Source organism: Maniola hyperantus, chromosome 21 (genome assembly GCF_902806685.2).
Source record: "Maniola hyperantus chromosome 21, iAphHyp1.2, whole genome shotgun sequence".
Classification (NCBI taxonomy): Eukaryota; Metazoa; Arthropoda; class Insecta; order Lepidoptera; family Nymphalidae; genus Maniola; species Maniola hyperantus.
Window position 1 is genome coordinate 5,120,768 of NC_048556.1, and position 26,906 is coordinate 5,147,673.

Sequence of the window (26,906 nt, forward strand, 5' to 3'; positions counted from 1 at the left end):
TAAATCGGCTAACATCGGTCCTCGCCCTCCGCGAGTAACTCACCACTATCTGTCCCGAATATTGTTAATCAGTGTATCATTAGCAAGCGACTGGTTTACACTACGCCATTCCTTTCATACAATTCGTCCTACCATAATCAATTCGTCCTTCATACATCGTTGATATCTGTCGGGTTGTTCATATTACCTTCCCTTACTTCTTCATCTAAACGATTCTCCAATTCATCTTTACATCCACTTCTTCGTTCTACAACAATCTCGGAAAATTCTCAGTCAATTCCCAAACATTTGATAAAGAACTAACTTGCTGAATTTTTACAAAACATTTGCTTAAAATAAGTAATCCCATTTTTCCATTACTCTTTCAGGCTTCATAAGTTCATAATATTAAGTAAGTAACATGAAAATTTTGTACATATGGAAATAGAAAACTGTTTAGTTGTGTTTCACAGTTTATAAAGGGCAAGCAACAGGAACATTATACAGGGATGACATGTACATAATTAGTTACTATATTGGACTAGTTATTACCTTATACTACTACCGCCTACTTAGATGAACAGATGATATCAAAGGAGTCGCAGGGAGCCGCTAGATTCAGGAAGCGCAAGATCGTGGCATGTAGAAGTCCCTACTAGGGATCTTTTACAGTGGCAGTCTATCGATTGATGGTGACGGTAGTAAAAAATCGTTTAGTGTGTACCCGAAATGTGTAAAGGGCAAGCAGATGGTGGTTAGCTCGCGCGATAGCTCCATAGCGCACCGATACAGATAATGCTAACGGGGAGGCGCTGCTATAAACACAAAAAGGAGTCCGACATTATATAGTCCTGTCTTACTCGCCCACAAGAAAAATCTAAGTTCTTCCTTAGACATTCGCTCGTTATTATAATCAACTTTGTAGAGAATTGGCGATTTCTTAGTTATATTTGGCAAGATTTGAATCATCATCTGCCGCTGCTCTCACTTCTCCTTCGTCGTTATTGTCCTCTCTTTGAAAACGGTTCAATGAGATCCCATATTTTATAACAACTTAGAAAATACCACACTTAGATACAAATCAGACATCGTTATGTGAACCTCTCTATTCTTCTTCATAGATAAATGATTTCCTAAAGAAGTTCACTCCACTTACACTACGAATAAGTGTCGTTATTATACAAAAAATACCAGTGCACCTTGAAAAATTTTTGGGGCCTACCAACGAAGTATGACAATCGCTAGCACCTCTGATTGGCCGAGATCACTAATGGCTACGATACATTGTTGCCACAGGAATACCATAAGTTCAGCCAAACAACAATTGAGATTGTAATAATGATTGATGCATTTTTCCCGAATCGACCAGAAGTACAAATTGAGACATAGTGACTTTTTTTATTTATGAAGTATATTTTTATACAAGAATGTAACTTACTGGACAATTTTGTGCCACTTCCTTAAAAGTAGCTTCATCTCGTGGCTAAGATTATTTATTTATTTCTTTGTTCCAAAAAACTATGATGATGTTAAATCAACGACCAATCTCTACCAGACCTACTACAGAGCAATAAAGTATTCTATAAGTTACAAGTGATACAAGAATGTACGGCGATCGGTGAGCGAGATCTCTCGGTGCTTAAACTTTATAAATACGGAGCTATTTATTTCTGGAAATCAGCCGGCTCTCATCAATATGGGTCCGGGTGTGCACTTCGGCGAATTGTTATCCTCGTTCGATGAATTGTCTGAGTAAGTGTAGGTATTAGTTTCCTTGCGATTTGGAAAATATTCTCTTGGAGAGAATTTCATAGTCGCGCAGCAAAGGCTTCAAACTGACAAATTAGAATTTTGCTTCTTGTACAACTGTATAAGAAGGAAAATTGTACTTGTACAAGTTGTTATTTGTACAAAACTATACTTTGACAGATACCAGATGCTAACTTATCGACGGATTACTATACTTACATAGATTGAAACCCGAAACTGGATGAGCGACGGTTAGAGTCGGCCCTGTATAGATACAGGGACAGCTTGAAGCAGCCAGCCATGAAGGTTGCCGCATGATGACTTCGTACGCGTGGATTTAGATTTTCCGAATTTTGACAAATTCCATGGGAATTCTTTGATAAAAAGTAACCTATATCACTCTCCAGGTCTTCAACTATATATGTGCGAAAAATCAGGTTTAAAAATCAGGCCATTGCTCCGTTGCGGCGTGATTGAAGGATAAACCAATAAACCAACAAACAAACACACTTTCGCATTTATAATAAGTATATGGGCATTGGTTAGTGATAATATGGGTAGTGATGCGTACCGGGTGTATAGCCATCTTAAATAATATCAGGATCAAGAACACCTGACCTGCTTAAGAAGAACAAAATTCATTATTTTTATACTAAGAGAATATACGGGAAAAAATTGATGACACGTAGTTTACATTTCGCAACAGCATATATTGGCTTCTACTTTAAATATTTTCCATAACTATACTTCGATCGCATCGAGATATTTTAGTGCATTATCAGGGAAGGCATTGACAGACCGATGTTACGGGTTAAGTACGTAGATATGTGTTAGATATGTGTTAGATTATTGTGATTCTCGATTGGAACTAACGCAGGTCACATAGGTCTTGGATGCAGGAGAATAATCCTGGTTGCGTAAACAGTAAAAGTTGCAACAATTTAAGCAGAATTACATCATAAGTAGTGTTATGCTAGGCCTCCACGCAGGTCTTATAGATACATTACGGTCCAAGACCCCACTGCCGCCAGACGTTCCTTATTTCCTGAGAAAAGGTTTGCTAAACACATATCCGCCCTTCTGCGCTTGGTGGATATCAACCTAAGGCAGAGTGAACTACTTAAGGGTTTTTAATGTATATAAATTTGTAGTTCGTTGAGCATTAGTTTCACTGACCTCTACATGTACGCTAGAGCTGCGATTGCCGATCTGTTTTTGAAGCAACTTGAATGTTGCCATTTGGCGCTGATAGCAGCAGTGAGCGTTATGAGAGCTTACTAGGAATTAAATGTTAGTAATGGTAGATACCAAGCTTTACGAAAAAGGAGATATCGTAGTGATGTAAAAGCTGTCATGGATAAAAAGGTAGACAATACTTTTAAACGTCAACTTAGTGCTTAGAGAACTAACATACGAGTATATCACAAAAGGCTCGAGTCTCGTCACTAACAATAGTGGACAATCTATTGATGTATTAGCTAAGATAAACTGGCGGTGAAATCACATGTGAGCCCTGTATACAGCCTACCACAAAATGTTATTAACTTAATTAAAATAACCTTTATGTAATTGTAATACAGATTATATAGTACGGGTAGTTTAAAGCATATTTGGTGGGTTGTACACATAACGAGGTCACTTAGTACCGTATACCAGCATTGTTCTTACGATGATCCGATTGAAAAAATAATTATTTCGATACTCGATCTTTAAGTTATTGGTAATGTATTATGTTCGCTGTTACTGTATTGACTGGGGTATAATACTCTTCCAAGTCTAATCTGTAGTGGTTAATGGTATGGTTTTGACGAGTGTAATAATTATTGTTCTCCAACTCTGCTTAGTGTATTGTTGATGGATTAGTGGTGGAAGGAAGAATTGAAGGCAAAAGGGCTTCAGGTTGCCAAGCGCTTTAGGATTACGATACGATGCTATGCCTCCAAGCGATTTTGTGTTACGATACGATGCCTCGTAGGTAGTATAAAAACATGTTGGCTTAATTAAACTGCCACCAAATACCTACCCCTTTCAGGTTACCATGTTTCCATTTTAGACTGCATCATCTCTAACCACCGGTTCAGATGGCAGTGAAGGGCTGAGTACCTACTTGTCGTTGAATGAAAGAAACATTCTTCAGCTTAGTTTTCCAGTAAGGTTAAAAAATAAACCAAGCCTGCAATTCAAAACCAGCACAGGAACAAATGTGCAATTATTCAGTTTTTACGGGGCAATATGTATAGTGCATACCCGAGTCTGTACGTAAGGGGCGTTCGGCGTTCGCATGCTTCCCCTTTTTAGGTTAGCATATTTCCATTTTAGACTGCATCATCTCTTTCCACTGGGTTAGATCGCAGTAAAGGGCTTATTCGTCATTGAATGAAAATAAACATTCTTCAACTTAGTTTGCCTATGGTAAAGTTGCACAATCAACCAAACCTGCAATTCAAAACAAACACAGGAACAAATGTGCAATTATTCCGTTTTTACGGGGCAATATGCATAGTGCATACCCGGTGAGGGGCGTTCGCCGGGGTGGCCGCGCATGCGTCGTCGCCGCCCCCGCCTCGGGGCTCCACTATTATAGAATACCACCTATAAACTGCACGGTAATTCAATGTAAACTATACGGGGCATTGGGGATTGTGCTGTCATATGTTTGTTTGCACTATACACATTTTTTAGGGTTCCATACTTAAGCCTAACATATTGTAAAACTCCAGATAAGCAAACCTCCTACATTGGTATTTTAAAAAGTAAAGACAAATTCGTACTCTTGTGTGTGCCACACGTATGCGCATTGCGCGTGGTGGTATGCGGCGCGGTTTTGTGAGCCGACGAGCTGCAAGTGAAACACAACTAAACTTTACTGAAAGAAATTTCAGGGTCTTCACGATGCATAATCTTCTATCAAAAACGTTTCCTCGTTTGTGGTCTTCATTCAAGTAGGGACTCGATCCTTTATAAAATTTTAACCATAATACCCTATGGTCCTACAGTGACGCTCTGCCAATGCCATTCTCCATTTCGTCAGCGTAGGTATGGTATGTGACAAACTAGCCAATTCATAGCTATTTAATAAAGTAAACAATTCTCGCAGAAATTCGCAAAGCGGTGCGCTATATACTTACCTACTACACGTAGGACGTTCTTACCGCAAACTACTCAATAGTTACACACACATCCCTCACGCGTTTCGGAAGTTCATTTTGACCTATCCAAATTAACTGGAGAATAGAAAGAAATAGTTCCTGAGTTCCTGCGGGAAGAAATGGAAAGACCCCGAACAAACCTCGGTCACAAGTACTTACTATGTATAGTCCAAGTGTCATTGGATTTTCAAATAATGCGGTGGGGTGTTTTGGCCTTATGTGTTAGATGTGCTTTTCTAAGTCGCTAACTCAATAGAGAGAACTACCTATGTGATGACTGATGATAATATTATTATTCTCTCAAAATTATAACTCTATCGTAGGTAGGCAGACCAAAGCAACTTTCATGTTCGAAAATTACGTTATTTAATTGATAAAAGACTCGTTTTATCTATATGGTTCATCGGCCATTGTTGTGGCTAAATAGAGTTAGCTTCAAACTATGGTTAACAATGGATAGGTTTCGATTACGTACAGCTTAGAAAGCGGAGAGTTTTAATTTACTAAAGTGGAAATTCCTATACGAAATAACTGTATTTATCAAAGTGAATTATTTATTTTGTACTTTCTTATTATATCTGAACTGGCACAAGTGCTTCTGTAGATTGAAAAATGTTTTCAAAGCCATTGATAAATCCGTTTAGGCGTTTTATGTAAGCTCCTTGCCTTGCCTTGGTAGACACCAGTTAATAAACGGTAAGAATTTTTAAGGAGAGGTGTCCGTCAAGGAGATCCATTGCCCCCTAAATTGTTTTCTTCGGCCTTAGAAAGTTTATTTCGTAGTCTTAACTAGGATGAAAACGGATTAAAATAAATGGCCGTAGACTCCATCACCTCAGATTTGCGGACTACATAGTGGTATTCGGAGAATCACCAACTAAGTTGGAAATTATTATACAAGAATTGGCAATTGAATGCAGCTATTTTGGTCTGAAAATGTATAAAAATAAAACGAAACTTATGACCAACATAAGTGGGGCCGCAACATCAATTACGCTAGGAGGTGAGATCTTAGAATATGCAAAGGAATACACTTATCTGGGACAAATAATCTCGCCTAAAGACCAAACAACCAAGTAAACAAACTAAAAAATAGCTGGAAAAAATAAAACGCACATAATTCCGAAAAGTTAGAGTTGCGTGCCCGGATCGAACCCCCGAACTCCCGAAAAGAAGGCTGACGTCTGAATCACTTTGCTATCACTGCTTACTGTAAGAAATATAATCATCATCATCTCACAGTGAGTGGTTGAAACTATCTAAGGTAAGTACCAAAAAGTGAATCATCAGCGACATTGCTAACAGTTCAAAGTTAACTAAATCTAGTCGAGGGTTAAACAACAAACAATGGCCGTTAGTCATTCACCGGTGTTCGGTAGTTGCTCGAGAGTAGGTCACAGGACAGGAATGCCGCCTAGTTGACGGATAAGCGAGGACATCAGCACCAAGCAATTATGTGAACTGACGTTTCCCAAATTACACGCGGCCAGTCTATTGCTCAAAGGACCTACAATAAGTATCAACATCAAAAACTTTCTGCAAAGTAAAATATGTTTCTGTAAAGTTATTATATTCACTAGCTTATACTTGCGACTTCGTTCGCGTGGACTACACAAATTTCAAACCCCTATTGCACCCCTTAGGGGTCGATTCTTAGCGGATGCCTACGTCGTAATAGCTATCTGCATGCCAAATTTCAGCCCGATCCGTCCAGTAGTTTGAGCTGTGCGTTGATAGATCAGTCAGTCAGTCAGTCAGTCAGTCACCTTTTCCTTTTATATATTTAGAAGATTAAAGATTAATGCCTTTTTATCGAGGGGGAAATCTTCTTAAGATACCCGATCGGGTTATGTGGGATTTCTACCAACTAGAACCCCTTCGGTGGCCCTCCTCAGCACATATTGTGAAGCTCCGAGAACTCTGAAGAACGTGCGCCGATGCCTCTCTCGCGCGTCGCCCATTGGGCTTATCCTGGAGGATGTACTTCCCTGCCATCATGCACCCGTGTGTAGCATATTCATTAATGCTTCGCAGAGATATCTTATAGGAGAAAAGTGCCTATAGCTTAACTAAGTACACCCTATCACGTTGCTATATTGCATTGTAAGCAAGAATTTTTCCGTAGATAGTATGAGATGAGGGCATCTTCACGATGCTATTTCTGTCGATTACATTGTCAGTCAAGATCTTATTTGAGTACATTTCGATGTTCCAATCAGGTTTCCAGACTTATGACCATTGCAATAAATAAGTTACATTCTATCTCTATCACTAAGTTTGTAGGGTTAGTAAATACGAAAAATAAAATAGTACCACAAAATGACACTCGTCTAGGTACCTACCAGATGCAGCATCTAACCTAGTATAGATAATTTGATATTGTTACTGAAGTCTACTGACCCTAATCAAAAACAGCAATCAGGTTTGCATGGAATATCATTTCGAACATTTGTGATCATTGCTATGTCTATGTTTGTAATAGTTTTGTCAAATAGAATGTTCATTCCAACATGATTCCAACAGCTTTAACCGCAATAGCGAAGCTGTGTCGCTCCCAAGACGAAACCGAGCGTCTTAGCTTGATCCACACGAGGCTACGTGACTTGCGATGCATTAAGATAACATATTACATATTTCGCCACCTATGCGCATGAGATCCCCTGTAATGGCTTCATTACCTCCCCGAGCCGGCCGCATTATGCTAATGTACCGCTACAAAGCGCATTATATCATCGGGGCACGCGATACACATTTTAAAATGGAAACAATTTGAAAATCGCCCCCCGCGGTGCAGCGCCCGCGTCGGCGACTCAGATTGGCAGACTGAGTGACGTCCGCTGTCCTTATTGGTCGATAAGATTTGACGGATAAGAACCGGCGGCATGTTAAAGATGTGTTTCGGACAACGTTGGCTTGTAAAAATTTCTAAACTGTATCATCTTAAAATATTCGGTCCATTAGGGCGGTTTCAGACTAGCGTTTTTCCTGCGCGTATTACGCTCATTTTTTCATAAGCGCTTACACACGTGGAACAAAATGCCTTTAATAAATCGAACGGACCTGCACGCGCTCATTCCGAAATATTCACATATAAGCACATCTACTCTACGTTCTTATACAAAAACGAGCTTATACACGCAAAAGATCGCTAATCTAAAGCCTCTCAAAGACTGAAATAAACAACGTGCGACTTGATGGCATCTATACAACAAACGACACATTAAACGCAAATCATATAAAGCATGTCACCAATTGCTGCGGCAACAGTGCGAAACTGCATGAGTACACTTACAGACTTAGCAGTGTGAATATTTCTATACATTTTTACTATAGGGTCTTGGACTTTAGTAATAAAAATATGTGATTATGTGAATATGTGTTAGAATTCATTCTTAATTAAAGAGAATAATTTAAAAAATCTTTATATTTATGTATTTTAACATTAACGTCACGCTGTACGGAAGGTGAATAATGACGTCACAATCCATAATCCACAAATATTTTTCAAATTTTTAACAAAAACAGAGTAATTTCTGCGGGAAAATATTTTTATGGTAAAAAATTGAAAATTATTTGTCATTTACGCCTTCCGTACAGGTGACATTAATAAATTAACTATGTTAAAAACAACGAAAAATCTAATTTATTTTTAAATTATTCTCTTTAATAATGAATTCTAGCCTTACAAACTACCTCTATATCATCACATCATTTTATTATTACAGTCCAATGCCCTATTTCTAGTATCCGTGATTGATTTTGGTTCTCATTGCACGTTGTGTATGTTTCAAGCTTTATCGAGACCCGGGTCTATCAAGTAGGGAAAACAGCTGTCGGTGCTCTTTTTCTATTTAGTTGTCGGACATAGGGTTTGAGGATGAGCCTTTGTTTTTTATCGAGTTCAATCGCCCTCCTTGTAAAACACCGTTACAAGACTCTTGACTGCATCTGACGAGAAAATGTATGCCTACCGACAGCACGACAGTGTTTTTTTTGTAGTAGAGAGTTCAGAAATTTAAATAGTAGGTGCATCAGCAGTAATGGTCAGGAAAGTTTTTTAAGCAAATCCTACTTCTCAAGAATTTATTAACAATTTTTTTTTAAATTCCGACACAATGTGTTAATAAAATAAAAGAGAGAGAGAGAGAGCAATGTTGTGTCTTACTGCATAAATATCTGCTGCAACGTGCAATGCAATTTCTTTTTTATTCGATTATAAGTTAGCCCTTGACTGCAATCTCACCTGGTGGTAAGTCCTGATGCAGTCTAAGGTGGAAGCAGGCTAACTTGGAAAGAGTATGGCAGTTTTTAGGAACGTCGTGAGGAAACCTGCGTGCTTGAGAGTTCTCCATAAAGTTCGCAAAGGTGTGTAATATCTACCAATCCGCCAGCGTGGTGGATTATGAACAAACCCTTCTCATTCTAATAGAAAACCTGTACTCAGTAGTGGGCCGCTGATGGGTTGGTCATGATGATGATGATGAACAAGACTTAGGATTGGATCAAGTTGTTGATAGGTGGTGGAAACATTTTATTGGCAGACTCTGTGAAATTGTTTTCCTTGGTTACAGGAGGTCGCTTCTGCTCATTCTCTCCTTGCATAGAACAAGTGCAGCGAACATGTTTGGCGCTCGAACAGCACGGCTTTCAGGACATCAGCACCATGGAAGTGCTGCAGAGTGAATTGAAAGTCAGCAGAAGAACGGTGCCAGTGAGAGATCTTTCATTTCTCAAACATAAGGTAAGAACTATAAACCGGCCAAGTGCGGGTCCGACTCGCGCACCGAGATTTCCGTACTACAGTCGTATTTTTTCGACATTTTGCACGATAAATCAAAAACTATTATGCATAAAATAAATAAAAATCTGTTTTAGAATGTACAGGTAAAGCCCTTTCATTTGATACCCCACTTGGTATAGTAATCTTACTTTGAACGTTGAAAATACTTACATTTTTTTTTGTGATGTAACCACAAATTCACGGTTTTCGGATTTGTGTCCCTTACGTGTGCTATAAGACCTACCTACCTGCCAAACTTCATGGTTCTAGGACCTAGGTCAACGGGAAGTACCCTATAGGTTTCTTGACAGACACGGCAGACAGACAACGAAGTGATCCTATAAGAGTTCCGTTTTTCCTTTTGAGGTACGGAACCCTAAAAATTATTGTTAAGTAAAAAGAGCGATGTGTGGCCTAATTTTGACAACGCATATCAATCGATTGCGATTGTGAAGCTACGTTGACCCATGCAGGTTGTATCCAACGCTATGTCCAACACGATGGCTACTGAGCGATTTCTTCTGATTGACTTTCTCTTAGACACTGGAGCTGTTACTGCTACTACAATTAAATTGTCAACACCCTTGAGAACACCGTGAACACCGAGAACTCTCAAGCATACAGTAAGCGATATTTAATTGCTCAGTTGCGACCTAAGAGCGCTTGCTACAAAAAGCTTAGTGTCGCACTAAGTTTCAACAAAGAAAAAGCACAGTTCAATTAGTCTAAGCTTTAACTCCTAAGTGAATAGCGCAATCTGGGCCGCCCATTGACCTCGCAGCTGACACATTAACTCAAGTGAGTTACGACGCCACCGTAGCGTGCCACGAGGATCGATCAGAGGCTAACAAGCCGATAATTGACAGAATACCAAGGGCCCAATATATTGAACGTTGCGACACAAATTAGCGCATGTATGGACACCGACGACGCGACGTGCCTAAAAAAATAGGCTAAACCTAAACCACTATTAAAACTATCTACAACACAAAAATCCTAATACCGAATACCTAGTACAGAGCGTCTATCATCAATAACTTGACTCACTCACTGACTGACTCAAACACCCAATCTAAAGCCTTGAACCTAGAAAGTTGAAATTTTGGACATTATGTAGACAAGGAACAAGTTCTATCATTCCCTTTATGACTGAAGTAAGAACTGACCGAGCAAATCAGGGACGGATTAGATAGCTTCGTTCGTAAAAATAGATGTATTTATAGGGTTCCGTACCTCAATAGGAAAAAAGGAACCTTTATAGGATCACTTCGTTGTCTGTCTGTCTGTCGTGTCTGTCAAGAAACCTACAGAGTACTTCCCGTTGACCTAGCATCATGGGCAGGTAGGTAGGTCTAACGTTAGGGTTTTAAAAATACCGTGGGACCTCTTTGATTTTCCGGGATCAAAAGTAGCCTATGTCCTAATGCAAGCTATCTCTGTACCAAATTTCATCAAAATCGGTTAAACGGATGTGCCGTGAAAGGGGAGCCGACAGACAGACAATAGTATTATTATTAAGATTTGAAAATTCGCAATCGTCTTTCAAATACATCTCAGGAAGGCGGGGTCTTGTTTGTCCATAATTCTTCATCGTTAGAAATTTCTCACAGTCAGATGAACTGATAATAAATCGCCAGGCAGCGCAAATTCTGCGATTTGCCTATACCATTAGTAGGAAAAGTGCACCGTTACAGTTAATTGGATGCGAGTCTTCTTCCCTAATGTGAATACGGTCATAGATCTGCGCCGATAGTCTTGAAAAGTTATATAATAGACCTAGAGACCGCCTCCTTAAGATTTAACTCAATATGTGGCATGAGTCATGGCCAACTAGAATATTGTATGCGAAGGCTGAAGCAGCTTGCAGAAGATGATAATTATGATGATTAAACGGATAAGTCAGGATTACAACCTTTTAGATTGACTGAGCCTTCGTGGGCGCACTAACCATACTCTTACACTACGAGAAACAACATGGACTACCCTTAACCACAATGACTATAGCAACCTTCACTAATTATGAGTCATGACACCAACGTCTCTTATGACTAGGCAATGCTAGCTAAACCTTACCTAAGTCGCCTCCACATCACCTCTTATAGCGACTCCCGGACCGACTATCTAACCTAGCAACCCCAACCTCAACTAGTCCAACCAACAGAAACTACATTAGATTACAACAACAATCATAAAACCTACAGTATGTCACACCATGCCTACTGAGAAGCGCCTTTGGCAAGAGCCAGACGAATAATCACTCGTGACGCACTGCGCGTCCGACTTTATAGTCTCACATCGACGGTGGGGGATGTTCAATGAACAAATTGTTTACAATTAAAAGACGGCGCTGCCGACATATGCATTAAATTTAAATTGGGTACACTGCTTGATAATAATGTAGGTAATGGTAATAGTTATGATGACATACTTTGTATTTTCGGACACTAAAATATAGCACTGAAAATTATGCATCTATACAACACAGCACTTACGATCGATGGGGCTTCGAATCTGCACAACAAATAACTGTTATTTTGTATTGCACACCTCTTTTAGCGTACTTATCTGTCTATTTCAGTGGTTTTTCTTTTGAATCTCTTCTTCTCTGTAGGAACGGCATTCCATACCAGTGGTAAATTATTTCGACGATTTAAAAGCACTTTTAAAAATCTATTCTATTCTATTAGATGTGTCACTTGTCTGGATTTTACTTCAACCGTCTCTCAGACTATATCTAAGTGCGGTGTATAGAGTCCTAAACTCACCATCAATAGCGTGGCTTGAAATAAGCCGCATTGCTCCCAAAGTGATATAAGTTGAAGGCAGATGCTTATAAATATCAAAACAGAAAGTTCACGTATAAATCCTGCCCTACTCTAATATTTCATTGGCTGTACCATCCACCTTCGTTAGACTATTTCACACCACTGTTAAATAAATGAGGAACGTTTACGCATCTATTATAAACTACTTGATGCCCACGGCTTCGTGGATCTCTCTCACGGACGTCTGAGGGGATTTAGGTTTAATAAAAAGTAGCCTATGTCTCTCTCCAGATATTTAACTATATCCAGGCATCGATGTACCCATGCAAAAAAATCACATCCGTTTCTCCGTTGCGACATAGTCAAAGAAGAAACCAACAAACCAACGAACAAACACACTTTCGCATTTGTAATAAGGGTAGTGATAATATGGGTAGTAATGCGATTTCACTGCCCATCCGAAAGCCACGAGCTTTTTAAAAACCTAAATCCTCGCGGACGAAGTCGGGCACATCATCTTATTTCATAATGATGAACTAATTATTAGGACTCTACCTATGCTGAAACTTTTGGAGATGCGATGACTTGGATACACATAAAATTAGTTGACGTTCGAACGGTGAAAGAGATAATTAGGTCAAAGAGAAGAATAAATACTATTTTTGACATAATTTCATTGAATGCTCCGTAGTACCTTATTAGTGAACATTAAACTCCATTTTGAACACCAAAATATTATTATTGATTTATTTTCAGACAACAGTAATATCCTCTTTTTCCCTATGCCGTGGGAATTTCTTATAATTAGACCTTCAACCCATTGACCTTGATTATCTACTGTCTACATTATAAATTAACCTCTCTGTAAAATTTTAGCTTTCTAGGGCCAAGAATCTGAACGTGGCGTTGATGAATCAGTCAAGGAGTCAGGATAGTTATCAAGATTTGCTTTAGGAAAGGATAATGAACTAATAAGTAGTAATTACTGGTATGAACGTTGAACAATGTAAATAAAGCTAGTAAACAAATCTAGATTCCATTAGTACCTGCAACTTGTATTGTTTATTGTTTTCACATGTATTACTTAGTCATAAGGACTAATAAGGACGGGAGCGACCTTTATTGAAAATTTTGTCTGTTCCTTTGCTTTGTGCCTAAATATACTAAACTCTATGATTGTGAAAATAAGATTCATGTTTGTTTGATGTAACATTATCGGAACGCGTTCGAAGTCGTCACGCGCGCCGCTTTTCGCAAGGGGTCACGTTTTACGAACGGTAGCCGAGCTAGTGTTGGCCTCAGTTCTGTTATTCGATGAAATTAAAAAATCTAATTTATATATAAAAGTTAAAGAAAGTTAAGTAAAAGAAGAGACCCGTGTTCAGTAGTGGGCTGGCGATGGGATGATCACGATAATGATGATGATGATATAAAAAGTAAAATTCTGACTGACCAACAACCAGCCCAAACTTTAGATATCTACAGTTTTGCTTTATAATGTAGGGGATAAGACCGAAATTTCTAAATGCCCACGGGATTGGGAATAAAAAGGAGTTGTTGCTAGTTTAATATTATTACTCAACAATATTTAATGCCATCAGCTTAAATAAATAATAAGAATATATTTTTGTATAATCTCGTCAAAAAAATTCTTTTTAATTGCTTATATTTTTTATCACAGCTAGGCTAAAGTTAATGTCGATGTCTTTAATTTGAAATTATTGTGCTCGAAAGCTTCTTAAACTGTACTCGAACTGTACTTGTTAGAAGTTATTTTTTAATAAAAAAATATCGATATTATTTTCAAATGTAACGACCATGCCTAACAGTTCAGACGGACGTGGGAAATAGGATTTGTCTTTTACTAAATTAGGAGTTGAAAGTATATTACTAGATTTAATTCAAAATATTTTGTGCTATATTCACGAAAATCCTAAATTAGGGACAACGTAAAAGATAGTGTCTCAAAAGGCTAACTTTGAATGCTATACTAAATAATAATATTCAACTGTCCGTCTGTCTGGGTGTCTGGTGTACTTCGACCGTCCGCTGTGCCAGATCCTTCTGTCCACGTACATGTAAACTGTGGAACCAACTCCCATCGGCGGTTTTCCCACTAGATTACAACATGGGGTTATTCAAGGGGCGGACCAACATATTCCTGAAAGGCAGGCAACGCATCGGCGGTTCCTCTGGTGCTGCAAATGTTCATGGGCGACAAAACGTCATACAGGTATGAGTGACAGAGACAACGCTCTACAAAGCCGAAATGTCATTCTAATGGCCGATGTACATTACTTTCTGCCGCGTACTGTAGTTATTTTAAAACATATCTTTTTTTAACTTATCGAAAATCCACCACGTTTCACGGATATTAGAATCCTGCAACCAACCTTACAACACTAGTTTGGCCGAGAGATGTCAACAAATCATAATGATAGCTTTTCATAGGTTAGCCACTGTCTCCGTTAAGGGAGCCGGCGTTGTAGCGGGATAGTGTATGGGTTGTTCCAGCCATCTGCCCTGACTAAGTACAATGTTTGCCTTACGATGACTTGGCCCGTAAACAAATAAACCATATTCTTGAGGAATTTGCCATCGAAATTGTTGAAATTGAGTTATTAATCAGGCACGATATAAAGCTTAGAGAGAAAATATTTCCGCTTCTTGGTAGTTTAGGGAAGGGAATGGTAGTATAGAAGGTATAGGGAAGTTTTTTTTCTGGTCAAAATGTTTCTGTTTAAGACTAAGTAAGTAATTATTTATTTAAGAGATTTTTGACGGGTACAGGCTACAGAGATAGCTTGCAACCCAGAGAAGGACAAAGACTAATTTTATCCCTGAAAATGTAAGAGATTTTTAAAAAATCTTAATTAATGTTGATGAATTCGCAGGCATCATCTATTTGGTTCATAGGCTATTTTTTGTCCCGGAAAATCAAGGAGTTGCCGCGAGATTTTACAAAACTTAAACCAGCGACAATGAAATAAACGAAGACGAAGTCGCGGGTATGATCTAGTAGGATTACAGAATATATACCTACATATTCAGCCATTACCGCCGCGTTGGTAACAAGCATGATACAGGCATAAAGAAGGGAACTCCGTCAATCAGTCATCTCGGCAAACGCTGTGGGAACGAGAGCGCTCGCTTTGTTCTAGCGCAGCTGCATCCGCGAGACCATCTATCTTTTATCTATCTATACCTTATATAGATTTAATCTTTCTTCTATACTCTTAACATATTCGTAGATAATACCTGTCTATTATCTCCTATGAGATCATTTCAACCCCCATCTAAACTTAGATAATATGTACTCTACCGTTACTCTAATTATTCTAAGTTCTAGATTCCAGATTTGAATTACTAAGAATATTGCCTACGCCAAAATATAGCACTTACTCCTTTTTCTACCTAATATTATAAAGAGGTAAAAAATTGATTTTAAGTTTGTATGTAGTGGGTAATCTCCAGAACTAATGATCCGATTAAGAAAGTTCTTTCTTTTTGATAAATGATTCTTTCTTTTCATTATTCCCCATTGCTATAGGCTGTAAATTATCACGAAAAAATGCATAGTCTTTGTAGCTCACGGGGACAAAGTAATATAAAATTATGTAGAAAAAGATAGAAATTTTATTGCATGAGGTATCCATATTATACGCGTCATGGCCTACACGGTAACTTATTCATGTTATGCTAATGGGCACCTAATCTGTGCTTTATTTTACACAAAATAAATTTCCCGAACGATGATATATGTGTTATCAGATAACACCAAGCCAATACATTATTAACCAGTTCTAAAACGTTAATAGTGTTGTAATTCCAACAATTTAGAGGACAATTAATCGAGAAAGCCATTAAGCGCGGCTATAAATCGGTCTCAATTTCACGGCGCGACCGAACCGGTGTGCGCGTGCGCGGCGCGATAGCATCTTATCGCGAATCGGGCGCGATCTGTCGTTGTCGGCCCCGGCGCGTGTCCAAACACTGTCCGGGGCTTGTTACGACCGACTGACCACTTCTATCGTAATCAATCGCCATTGGAACGAGGGTCGCGTCGATTCGACAACCGGTGATCGGGCGTGATGAAATGTGTATCGAAAATTATATCGGGCTTGACAACTTTTATATTGCATTCTGTTTTGTTTTTTTTTTGTTCAGTTCATTATGTGCATCTTGAGAAAATAAAATTTGACCTTTTACAGTAATAGAAGATACACGGTAATCTAGTGAGATTTGTATCTAATGTATCATTTTATTTATTTAATTATTTTTATTTCTCATGTACCGAAATTGTAGTTACATAGTAGTAATAAATTAAGTTACGTTGGAAATGCTATCTAAACAGATATTTCTAACAATATCATGTATCCAATTCAATTTTTTCTTACCTTCCTACATTCATCTATGGAATATTGGATAGAAGTAGGCGTTACTTTGCGGAAGTCCATAATATATTACAAGAAACCTAAAGCTTAATTAGCTATAACCCGCCAAAACAGACAAATCTGTATGGTATAACGTGCAGCATGCGACATGCACCGCTCACCCTCCCCCTACTAAAGGAGCAGGAAAAGAAGCAATACCACCAACACAAGACCATACAAATCTTCTGGAACACACCCAACATACCTTTTACTCCGTTACCGGAGCATCCTCAGGAGATGAAGACTCCACAATGCACAATAACAAAAGTGCATGGAAGCAAATTGCCACGATAGATAGATAAATAGATAACGATATTGTTCGAAATAACTGTTGAGTTTCTTGCTGATATTTTCTTTTCAGATTCTGCTTATCGACCCGGGTGGTAAAATCTTAAATTTTCAAGGGGCTCACATGAAATAAATTATTTTATTTATTTTTATTTTATTTATTTTATATCTAATTAGAACGGCAGTGCCACTTACACTAACTAGATGATTAATAATAAATTTAAATACAAATAAAGGTACAAGAAAAAAGACATAAAATACAAAACGATAAAAGATCAAAGAATTTTGAATATGTACGCTAAGAACATTGAATGACATATTCATGCAATGCTCTCAGCGTACTTCAGTAACTCCCGAACCAGTATTATAGACCCACCATTAAATGGGTCCCATTATAAGACTGACTATCTCTCTCTCCGGTCGTTCCTTCATTGCTGAAGATCGTGGTCCTGGCAAACTTCCCTCGAATGGATTATCTGTTTCCTCCGGCTTCTGTTGGTGGCCATTTTCATTATGTGATAAAATCCACACCTGCTGGATCCCTGTAACTGGTCTGACCACCTAGTTAATGAGCGGCCTCTCGCTCTTTTGCCCTCCGTGTTGCCAGTCACTATTAGCTTTTCTAAACTGACTTTTCTAAAAAGACTGACTATAAAACCTCTATAAATACTGAACACAGGGACATGTTTAAAATGGATCTGTAATGGGAAAATGCTATATCGAAGAAGATGTCTTGTTAAAGGTTCTGTATCTACAAGGCTAGTTTAAGGCTTCAAACGATTTATTTCGCATTGAGCAATGCGTTTTACACGTAATAGGTACATTGCATACATAGCTATTGAGACAAGTCTATCATTTATAACACAAGAGCTGCAAATAATTCCGATAATGTTTACCAACACCATTCCATTCACCAGACAGTTTGAACACACGAATCAAAGAACAAAGAGATTTAGGGCAGTGTAACACGATCCTCCATAAAATTTCGACACACTTGACCAACTTCCTTCTCCAACTTACGTCCAACCTAACTCATAATATAGTTGACCATAATATAATGCCAACTATAAATTAACTACTAACTGCCTGCGGCTACGCTGATTGTCCCGTGATAATTTCGAATAATCCGGCCTATACCTACCTTGTTTCCATTATAAAAGAAACTTCTATGCAAAATTTCAGCTTTCTAGGCCCAAAGGCTTGCTGGGCGTTAATGAGTTGGGAGTGAGTCAAGACTTTTCTTTTTTATATTTAGACTAGCTTTTGCTCGCGACTTCGTCCGCACAACATTCAAACCCTTATTTCACCCCCTTAGGGGTTGAATTTTTAAAAATCCTTTCTTAGCGGATGCCTACGTCATAATAGCTATCTGCATGCCAAATTTCAGTCCGATCTGTCCAGAGCTGTGCGTTGATAGATCAGTCAGTCAGTGACCTTTGCCTTTTATATATTTAGATTGGTTGTAAGAAACAATCAGGCATTTTTACGTATATTTCGAGACCTTAGCGGGGCGTAAATCTTGTGTTTTCCAATATAGGGAAATATCGTCGCATGTACAAGTAGTGATCATGCATTTGTATGTAATGAAGTTGTATAAGATTACACAAGAGCTCTTTTTAGTGACCCTCCAATAAACATTCTAAAAACGTTCATAAAGCTGTCGCGTTCACGAATTACGCGAAAACACTGAACAAAATGAGACTGGAATTTCACATTTTCAAAGCAATAATATAATCCTTGTAATATATTACGCTAAGTGAAATCAAAATGGTTTGAGTAAAAACTATAAATCGACCTACAAATTGACGCAAATTCCCAGCCGAGGGCAAAATAATTAAATTGTCAGTTCACAGTTGGGGAGGAAGTTGGACCCATCTGTATAAGCTCCATATTGTTGCGACGTATGACGCAACAAACAAATCTGTCGCAGGTAAGATGGCGGCGAGACAGCCGTGGCTAAAGGATGCGCCTGCGCCGCGCCGTGAAATCGCTTGTTACGGCTCAGCGATTTAAATGTTTTGCTAGATGCGGCGCATCATAGTAACAAGTAACAACATGTCCCAAGCTTCCAACGAACATCGTTGTCCGCACTTCGTCAATTGTAATCCGCTTCAGACGCAGTCCGTTTCTACGAACATAGATAAGTTAGAAACGATTATAGATACTTAAGCTACGTCTGTGAATAATTAGAGTTGTCACGCAAGTTTAATTTTTACAAACGAACTGCGATTAAAGCTGATTACGATTGACAGGAGTGTGGACACCGATGTGATATGGAACATGTTACAATGAAGTGCCCCATCTAGTGAAACATTTAAATGGCTTGCTCCGGCCCGTGTGGCAATGCGAGCTCTAGGTTCTAAAGTAATATATGCGATCGCTTTTTGACCTCTTGCTTACTTAGTTTATTTCGTACAATTATAATTGTAGAGCGATATTATTTTGTGTGTCGAACGACAACGCATCGTTTCTTGAATCAAAAAGGCTAAAAAAAGTTCGTCTTAGCAATTGCAAGCATTTACAAAATAACTAGATGATCTCCAAGACTTCGTACGTTAGGATTTAAGTTTATTAATAATCTCGGCATAAAAAGAAGCCTATGTCTATCTGCGGATCTGCTGTATGCAAGCTGTCTTTGTACCAAATATCGCCAAAATTCTTCTTCCTGAGCTTGGATATGCACCTACGACCTGTCGAATATCCGTCTATTTAATCATTGAGCTATAGAGGCATCATATTTTGTGGATAGAATAAAGGAATAATCTTCTAAATATATAAAAGGAAAAGGTGACTGACTGACTGACTGACTGACTGACTGATCTATCAACGCTCAGCTCAAACTACTGGACGAATCGGGCTGAAATTTGACATGCAGATAGCGATTATGACGTAGGCATCCGCCAAGAAAGGATTTTTGAAAATTCATCCCCTAAAGAGGTGAAATAGGGGTTTGAAATTTGAGTAGTCCACGCGAACGGAGTCGCGAGCATAAGCTAGTTGTAGGTATATACTTAATCCATACTATCCGTACTAATATAATATTAGATATAAATGCGAAAGTGTGTCTGTCTGTCTGCTAGCTTTTCACGGCCCAACAGTTCAACCGATGCTGATGAAATTTGGTACAGAGATAGCTTACATCTCTGGGGAAAAGACATAGGCTACTTTTTATCCCCGAAAGTTAAAGAGTTCCCACGGGATTTTTAAACACCTGAATCCACATAAAAGAGAGAAGAGCTGCGTATTCGCACTAGATCGCTAATGTGGTTACTTGGCAGACACTCTAGACTATCACTCAATAACAAAGTACTCATATACAAGAGCTTCCTAAAACCTGTATGGACATATGGTTTGGAGTTGTGGGGCACAGCCAGCAACTCTAACATAGAAATACTACAGCGATATCAAAATTCAGTCTTTCGCACAATACTCAATGCCCCGTGGTTTACCAAAACAACAGAAATACACGAATATCTTGCAATGCCCACAATTAAAGAAGAAATAAATATTAATGCAAAGAAACACAAGGCCAGGCTTGAAGTCCATGCAAATAGTCTGGCAGTGTCACTTACCACATGCAGCAGAGTTAGTAGGCTGAAAAGAGTCACAGTAGAAGAACTGTCAAGTACACATTAAAGCCAGCGAAAGCATTATGAGAAGAGTTTCTTGATGGAGTGACCTTCTCTCAACCTTGAATGCACTCATAAAAATCTGATAAAAGTCCATCCAATGACTGATTGCAGATAGCTTTGAAATATCAAAAAAAAATCCACGCGAACGAAGTCGCGGGTATCATCTAGTATCAAATATATCCACGCGAAAGAGCGATTCAAAGGCTTTTCTCCAGACTATAATATTTCCCATCCCATCATGATTCATTCCCAGTAAATCCAAAGTTACAGTCAAATAGAATCCACCTATTACGGACAAAATATCTTCCTCTAAATGTTACATTCGCATGTCCACCTTATAAATGGACTTAGTTCCGCTTATCCCGTCGATAGCATCGGTTGTATGAACACCGCAGACGACCTTTAGGAGGCTTTGAACACCATCCTGTTCCCGGGACCCAACACAGTTTCACCGTTATGTTCCAAGTTCTAACATCCATAAATCCGCGACTTGACAAAATAATAGGGGACGCGATAGTTCGAAGCTATTAACGCCGAAAGAGATATATTGAGCCTACTCCTCTCAATCAGATACCTTAATACGGGTGCAATGTAATAGAAATTTCTAAACGGTTCTAGTCAATGAGACGACGGTAGGTATATTAAGAACAATGATGATATCACTACCTGATGCCCGCAACTTCGTCCCGTCGCCCGCACTCTCCAAGTCTTCCCATGCAAAAAAATAATGTCGATCCAACGCAAAAAAAAAATGCAACGTTATTGAAAGACAATAAAACAGACCAACAACTCCACTTTCGCATTTGTAGTACGGGTAATGGATGGGTAGTAATTTTGCCACAAATCTGTCAGATTGTACACCCGTCTGTTGGTTGCAGTGGCTAAGATAAGTAGATAAGAGAAATATTAAAGTTTGCCAAATCAATACGCATTTTCGCTTTTTAAAGTTAGATACAAAAACGAAACAATATCCAGTGTCTATATCTATATCTCGTTAAAAGCTGGAATATGTGAACTCTAACACAATTCTGTATCTTTCTTCAATAAAAACATTTCGTTGTTTATTAAGGTTTTATGTCCCGTGCACTCTTAGCCTATCCGATATCCAGATAATGCGATTGCAGCGCAATGTCGAATACTATATCTTGGCGATCACGTTGATTGTCCGGCCAGTTGTTATTAAATCTAACTATGTTGATACAGTTTGATTGAAATCAGTTTTGATCGCGGCTCGCATTGTTTTGTATAATTTCATTTATTTAAAGTCAATATTTTGTATAAAAATTTAACTTAATCGCGGACGAACAAATAGAAAGACAGACACATGAGTGGTTTCATGTTCTGAAAACTAAAAAACTAGAAAATGTAGACATATTCTTTGACATGATTCTGTTTTGTTTTTTTTTCAAAAAAAAAAATATATTTTGAGGTTTTGTATACCATGGGCTCTTAGTCTATCTGATATGGGATTGCAACGCAATGTCGAATACTATATCTTGGCGATCACGGCGATTGTCCGGCCAGTTGTTATTAAATCTAATTATGTTGATACAGTTTGATTGGAATCAGTTTTGATCGCGGCTCGTATTGTTTTGTATAATTTCATATTTGCTGGTTTAGGATTGTGAATCAGATAACGCTGCGTATGTATTGTTGACTCATATCAGGTTAAAAAATAATTTGTTTGTCTCAAAGAATTACAAAATTCACGTATAGAGAAAACATATTTACAATAGGTATTCGTTTGTTCGGGAATCATATCTTGTTCTATATCATAATCACAACTTATCTTGATTTTTAGGGAATAAAGGAAGAGTACCTCAAAAAAAAAAGGAACCTTTTAGGATCACTTCATTGTCTGTTTGTTCGTCTGTCAAGAAAAGGGAATCAAACAGGGTACTTCCCGTTGACGTAGAACCATGAAATTTGGTAGGATAGCACAAATATAGGGAAAATTCCGAAAACCGTGAATATGTGGTTACATCACAAAAAAATTTAAACAGTGATGATTAAATAATTTACTAAATCACATGTATAGGTACGAGTAGATGGCGCTGTCCCACATTAACTTGCATTTAAAAAAACATTTAAAAAAACTCTCACCCTGAACACTAACTTAATAATTGGAGGCATAGAAGATGACCTGGAAAGGGTCTAACTGCAGTAGCGTGCACTACAGGCAACAAACAATCGTGCATCATTCAGTTACATTTATTTACGCCGCTCCATTGCCAACTGTAATTCAGCAATCAGATTTACTGTGCGAACCGAAAAGCTCTTCATCAAGAAGAGGCATTACACAACGCCGAGCCACGTTGCACAATCGATATAATAACCATATATAGTCAAATCGTGCATCATCACTTGCATTTGTTTACGGCGCACTAAAATATATTGACTAAGTTTGTGATAAGATAAGCTATTATATTGAGCTTTAGTACAATGCCATGCCATGAATATGTCAATCTTAAATACTACGAAATCTACGGTGATCCGAAAAACCAGCCAAGTGCGAGTCAGACTCGCGCAATGAGGGTTCCGTACTACAGTCGTATGTTTTCGACATTTTGCACGATAATTCAAAAACTATGATGCATAAAAATAAATAAAAATCTGTTTTAGAATGTACAGGTGAAGACCTTTCATATGATACCCCACTTGATATAGTCACTCACTTCGAAAGTTGAAAATACTAATTATTAGCTCAAAACTACAATTTAATTTTTTTTTGTGTGATCTAACCCTAAATTCACGGTTTTCAGATTTTTCCCCAAATGTCAGCTATAAGATCTACCTACCTGCCAAATTTCATGATTCTAGGTCAACGGGAAGTACCCTGTAGGTTTTTTGACAGACAGACGGACAGACAGACAGACAGACAGACAACTAAGTGATCCTATAAGGGTTCCGTTTTTCGTTTTGAGGTACGGAACCCTAAAAACGATTGAGTAGATTTAGGTTACATTAATTAAGTATGTTACCTAAATCTACTCAATTCCAATATTTTAAAACCATCTTCGCATTTTTGCTTTTCTAATGAATCCAGTTTGGGGCACATCGGTTGGCTGGTTTCAAAGTCTATAACGGAGATAGGTAGAAACGTTTTTGTGTTTCACATATTATATAGGTTACGTTAGATCAAGTCAAACACTTAGTAGGTACAATACGCTTTATATCTGAGGCAATATGACATAGGGAATGTAAAGAAACGCTGAAATATTCTAATTTGAAATATGCAAGGCTATACGGAACAAACCGCTGACAAGGGCTATGATTGATCATTTTGTTAAGTTGGTTTGAAAATTGATCAAGACATTTCAGTATGCATTTTATGACACAAAAATTCAACGCCTAACATATCACATCAAATCATAGTTCATACTTATCGCCTTTCGTATCAGTGAACGTTAAATTATTAAATAACAGTGTCACTATTTTTTTACTTGTTTGTCTTTTAGATAACTTGTCACGTAATTAGGTATTGTTAGCTTCAATAGCTCAACGGTTTAATTACGATCTGAAATCCGGAAAGAAGGGTTGTAGATAGTTTGCTCTATGACTCAGTGACCCAATAATTTTCGCCTCCCGACACATCTTTGAATCTGCCACTCATGCTTGTCCTGCGCTACTTCGAACCACTCATGTTCTACCATTTTAATTTCAACACATCACTATAAGTCCCGCAAATTGCTATTACGCTGAAACCATGTATCATTAACATCGAAATGACGTAATTTTGACGTCAGTCGACATAAAAATATACCATCAGCTCGAAACTTCAGTCTAGTGCTGACGTCGCTAAAATAGCGGCCACCCGCATTAGCCTTTTGCGGGACTTAAGTCAACAGATATACGTCAACTTCTCAACATATTAAAGTCTCTTGTAGGGACTTCCACACGTCACGGACTTGCGCTGTCTGAACCCAGCGGCTCACAAATTCAGGGATATTATAGAAAAACTTAAGCCTTTAGGAGGGACACTCGTATTTTAACCATAGGGTTGCTAGACCGTACCATATTTCCTGAGCTATCGTACTTCGTTACTAGCACGAGTGACAGGTTACAAAACGCAAGGGTGTCACTCGGAATAAATCGAGTAAGAAAATAAAGCATTTCGTCCCCGTACTCGGGTGTTGTTGGGCTCATCTTGATACGGTTTTGTTCGTGGGAATGCAGAACACTCGCTCGCTAATTTATTGCCAGGCGACGTGGTACATGCTAGTGACGACTCTATTCGGTGCTGTCGTAAATCTAGGGAATGAACTCGCGGATATGGGTGAAAGTGAACGCACGTTGAAACAGCATGATTTCACATACATATTCGAATGAAACTTATTGTTACTAAAACAACAAACAATGCATATTTTGTGTCTTCTGCCTGAAATTATTTGGACAAAATCCAGTGTTTACTGGGAAGACAAAGTGAAAAAAAACCAGGATGCTTTTGAAATCAACAATGTTTGAGGAAGGAGATCCATGTTTCTTTATTAAAATTGGGTTGCAATTGGGATGAAATATCGACAAATAAAAACATCAAAATAATTTTTGTATGTACCCATTATCTAAATTAAAACATGTTTCTTTAGACATGCATGATCAAATTTTCTTTAGACAGAAACTACGAGATGCGAATCTTCTTGATAAAGAAGTATCGCATCGCGTAGTTGCTGAGATGATCTACTCCGTGTATGGCGTAAGCGATCATCAAAGTCTGTTTTTCTGTCTGTGGCCAAAAATCTTTTTTCGACAAAAACCGAAATGCGTTAGGATTAGATTTCGGCTCTTATTCGCAACATCAGTAGGTCCTTAGAAGCCTAAATAAATATTATCTAACTTCATGTCTACCTTTGACAGTTATGAAAAACTAGCTGTGGCTCGTGACTGCATCCGCATGAATTTAGGTTTTCTTAAAATCTCTTGGGAACCCTATGATTTTCCAGGATAAAATGAACCGCAATGTCACTCATCAATTCATGCCATCAATCTCGATTCTTATTATTACATCATCCATATCACCACCAATCTATACTGATTATAAAAAGCAAGGGTCTGTTTGTTTGTCCTTCGATCACGTCGCAACGGAGCAACGGATCGATGTGATTTTTTGCAAGAGTAGGTACAGTTAAAGATCTGGAGAGTGACATAGGCTACATTTTATACCGGAAAATCAAATCAAAGAGTTTCCACGGGAATTCGAAAAACCTAAATCCACGCGAACGAAGTTGTGGGCATCAGCTAGTTCTTAATAACATTCTTAAATGTTCCAACAGGTAAGGTAGCACCACTAACATCTCGTGCATTGCTATAAACTGAAACCGAATATTTCCTCTAACATATTCAATATCCTATAACATAACCCCAATTAATTATGAATTCCCAAGTATAGGTATATCCGTGAAGCCAGGTGATCAGGACGCGCCGCGCTGTCAGGTTTTGAGGACAGAGCTAACTAAATGTTTCACTTGCCTTTCCAAATCCCTGTGATTTATTGAGCGGTTCGTGTATTAGATCTTAACAGCCAGGTTTCTACACGAAATTCGCCAAGGGCCACATTAATTTCAATACACGAAATCCAATTAAAATTTGAATTGTGTTATTTAGTTAGGACCGTACGACAAGATCGCTTTTGTTTCTCTGACATTGTTTCATTTCAATGCTTCTATGTGAGGTTTATTAACAACTAGCTTATGCTTGCGACTTCGTCCGCGTGAACTACACAAATTTCAAACCCCTATTTCACCCCCTTAGGGGTTGAATTTTCAAAAATCCTTTCTTAGCGGATGCCTACGTCATAACAGCTATCTGCATGCCAAATTTCAGCTCTATCCGTCCAGTAGTTTGAGGTGTGCGTTGATAGATCAGTCAGTTAGTCAGTCAGTCACCTTTTCCTTTTATATATTCAGATTTTGCTAATTAATGAGGCTAATTCCGCTGTACACAATCTCCAAACTAAACTAAAATGGCACGTCTAAATCTATTGCTATCCCTCTCATAATGTTGCTTGCGGAAAAGGATAGCACTAAATTTAGACCTGTTAATTTAGTTTAGTTTAGAGATTGTGTGCAAGAGAATCGGCCCCAATAATGAGGCTAATTCCGCTGTACACAATCTCCAAACTAAACTAAAATGGC

At 38.3% G+C, this 26,906-nt stretch overlaps 1 protein-coding gene across 1 annotated transcript in view; it reads left to right on the top strand.

Moving 5' to 3' along the window:
• The window catches only part of Trmt61 (tRNA methyltransferase 61), a 79,146-nt gene that overhangs the window by 29,472 nt on the left and 22,768 nt on the right, over positions 1-26,906 (top strand). Inside the window, exon 5 of the mRNA XM_034980326.2 lies at positions 9,449-9,618. Coding sequence (XP_034836217.2) covers positions 9,449-9,618 — 170 coding nt within the window. The remainder of the gene's footprint in view (positions 1-9,448; positions 9,619-26,906) is intronic.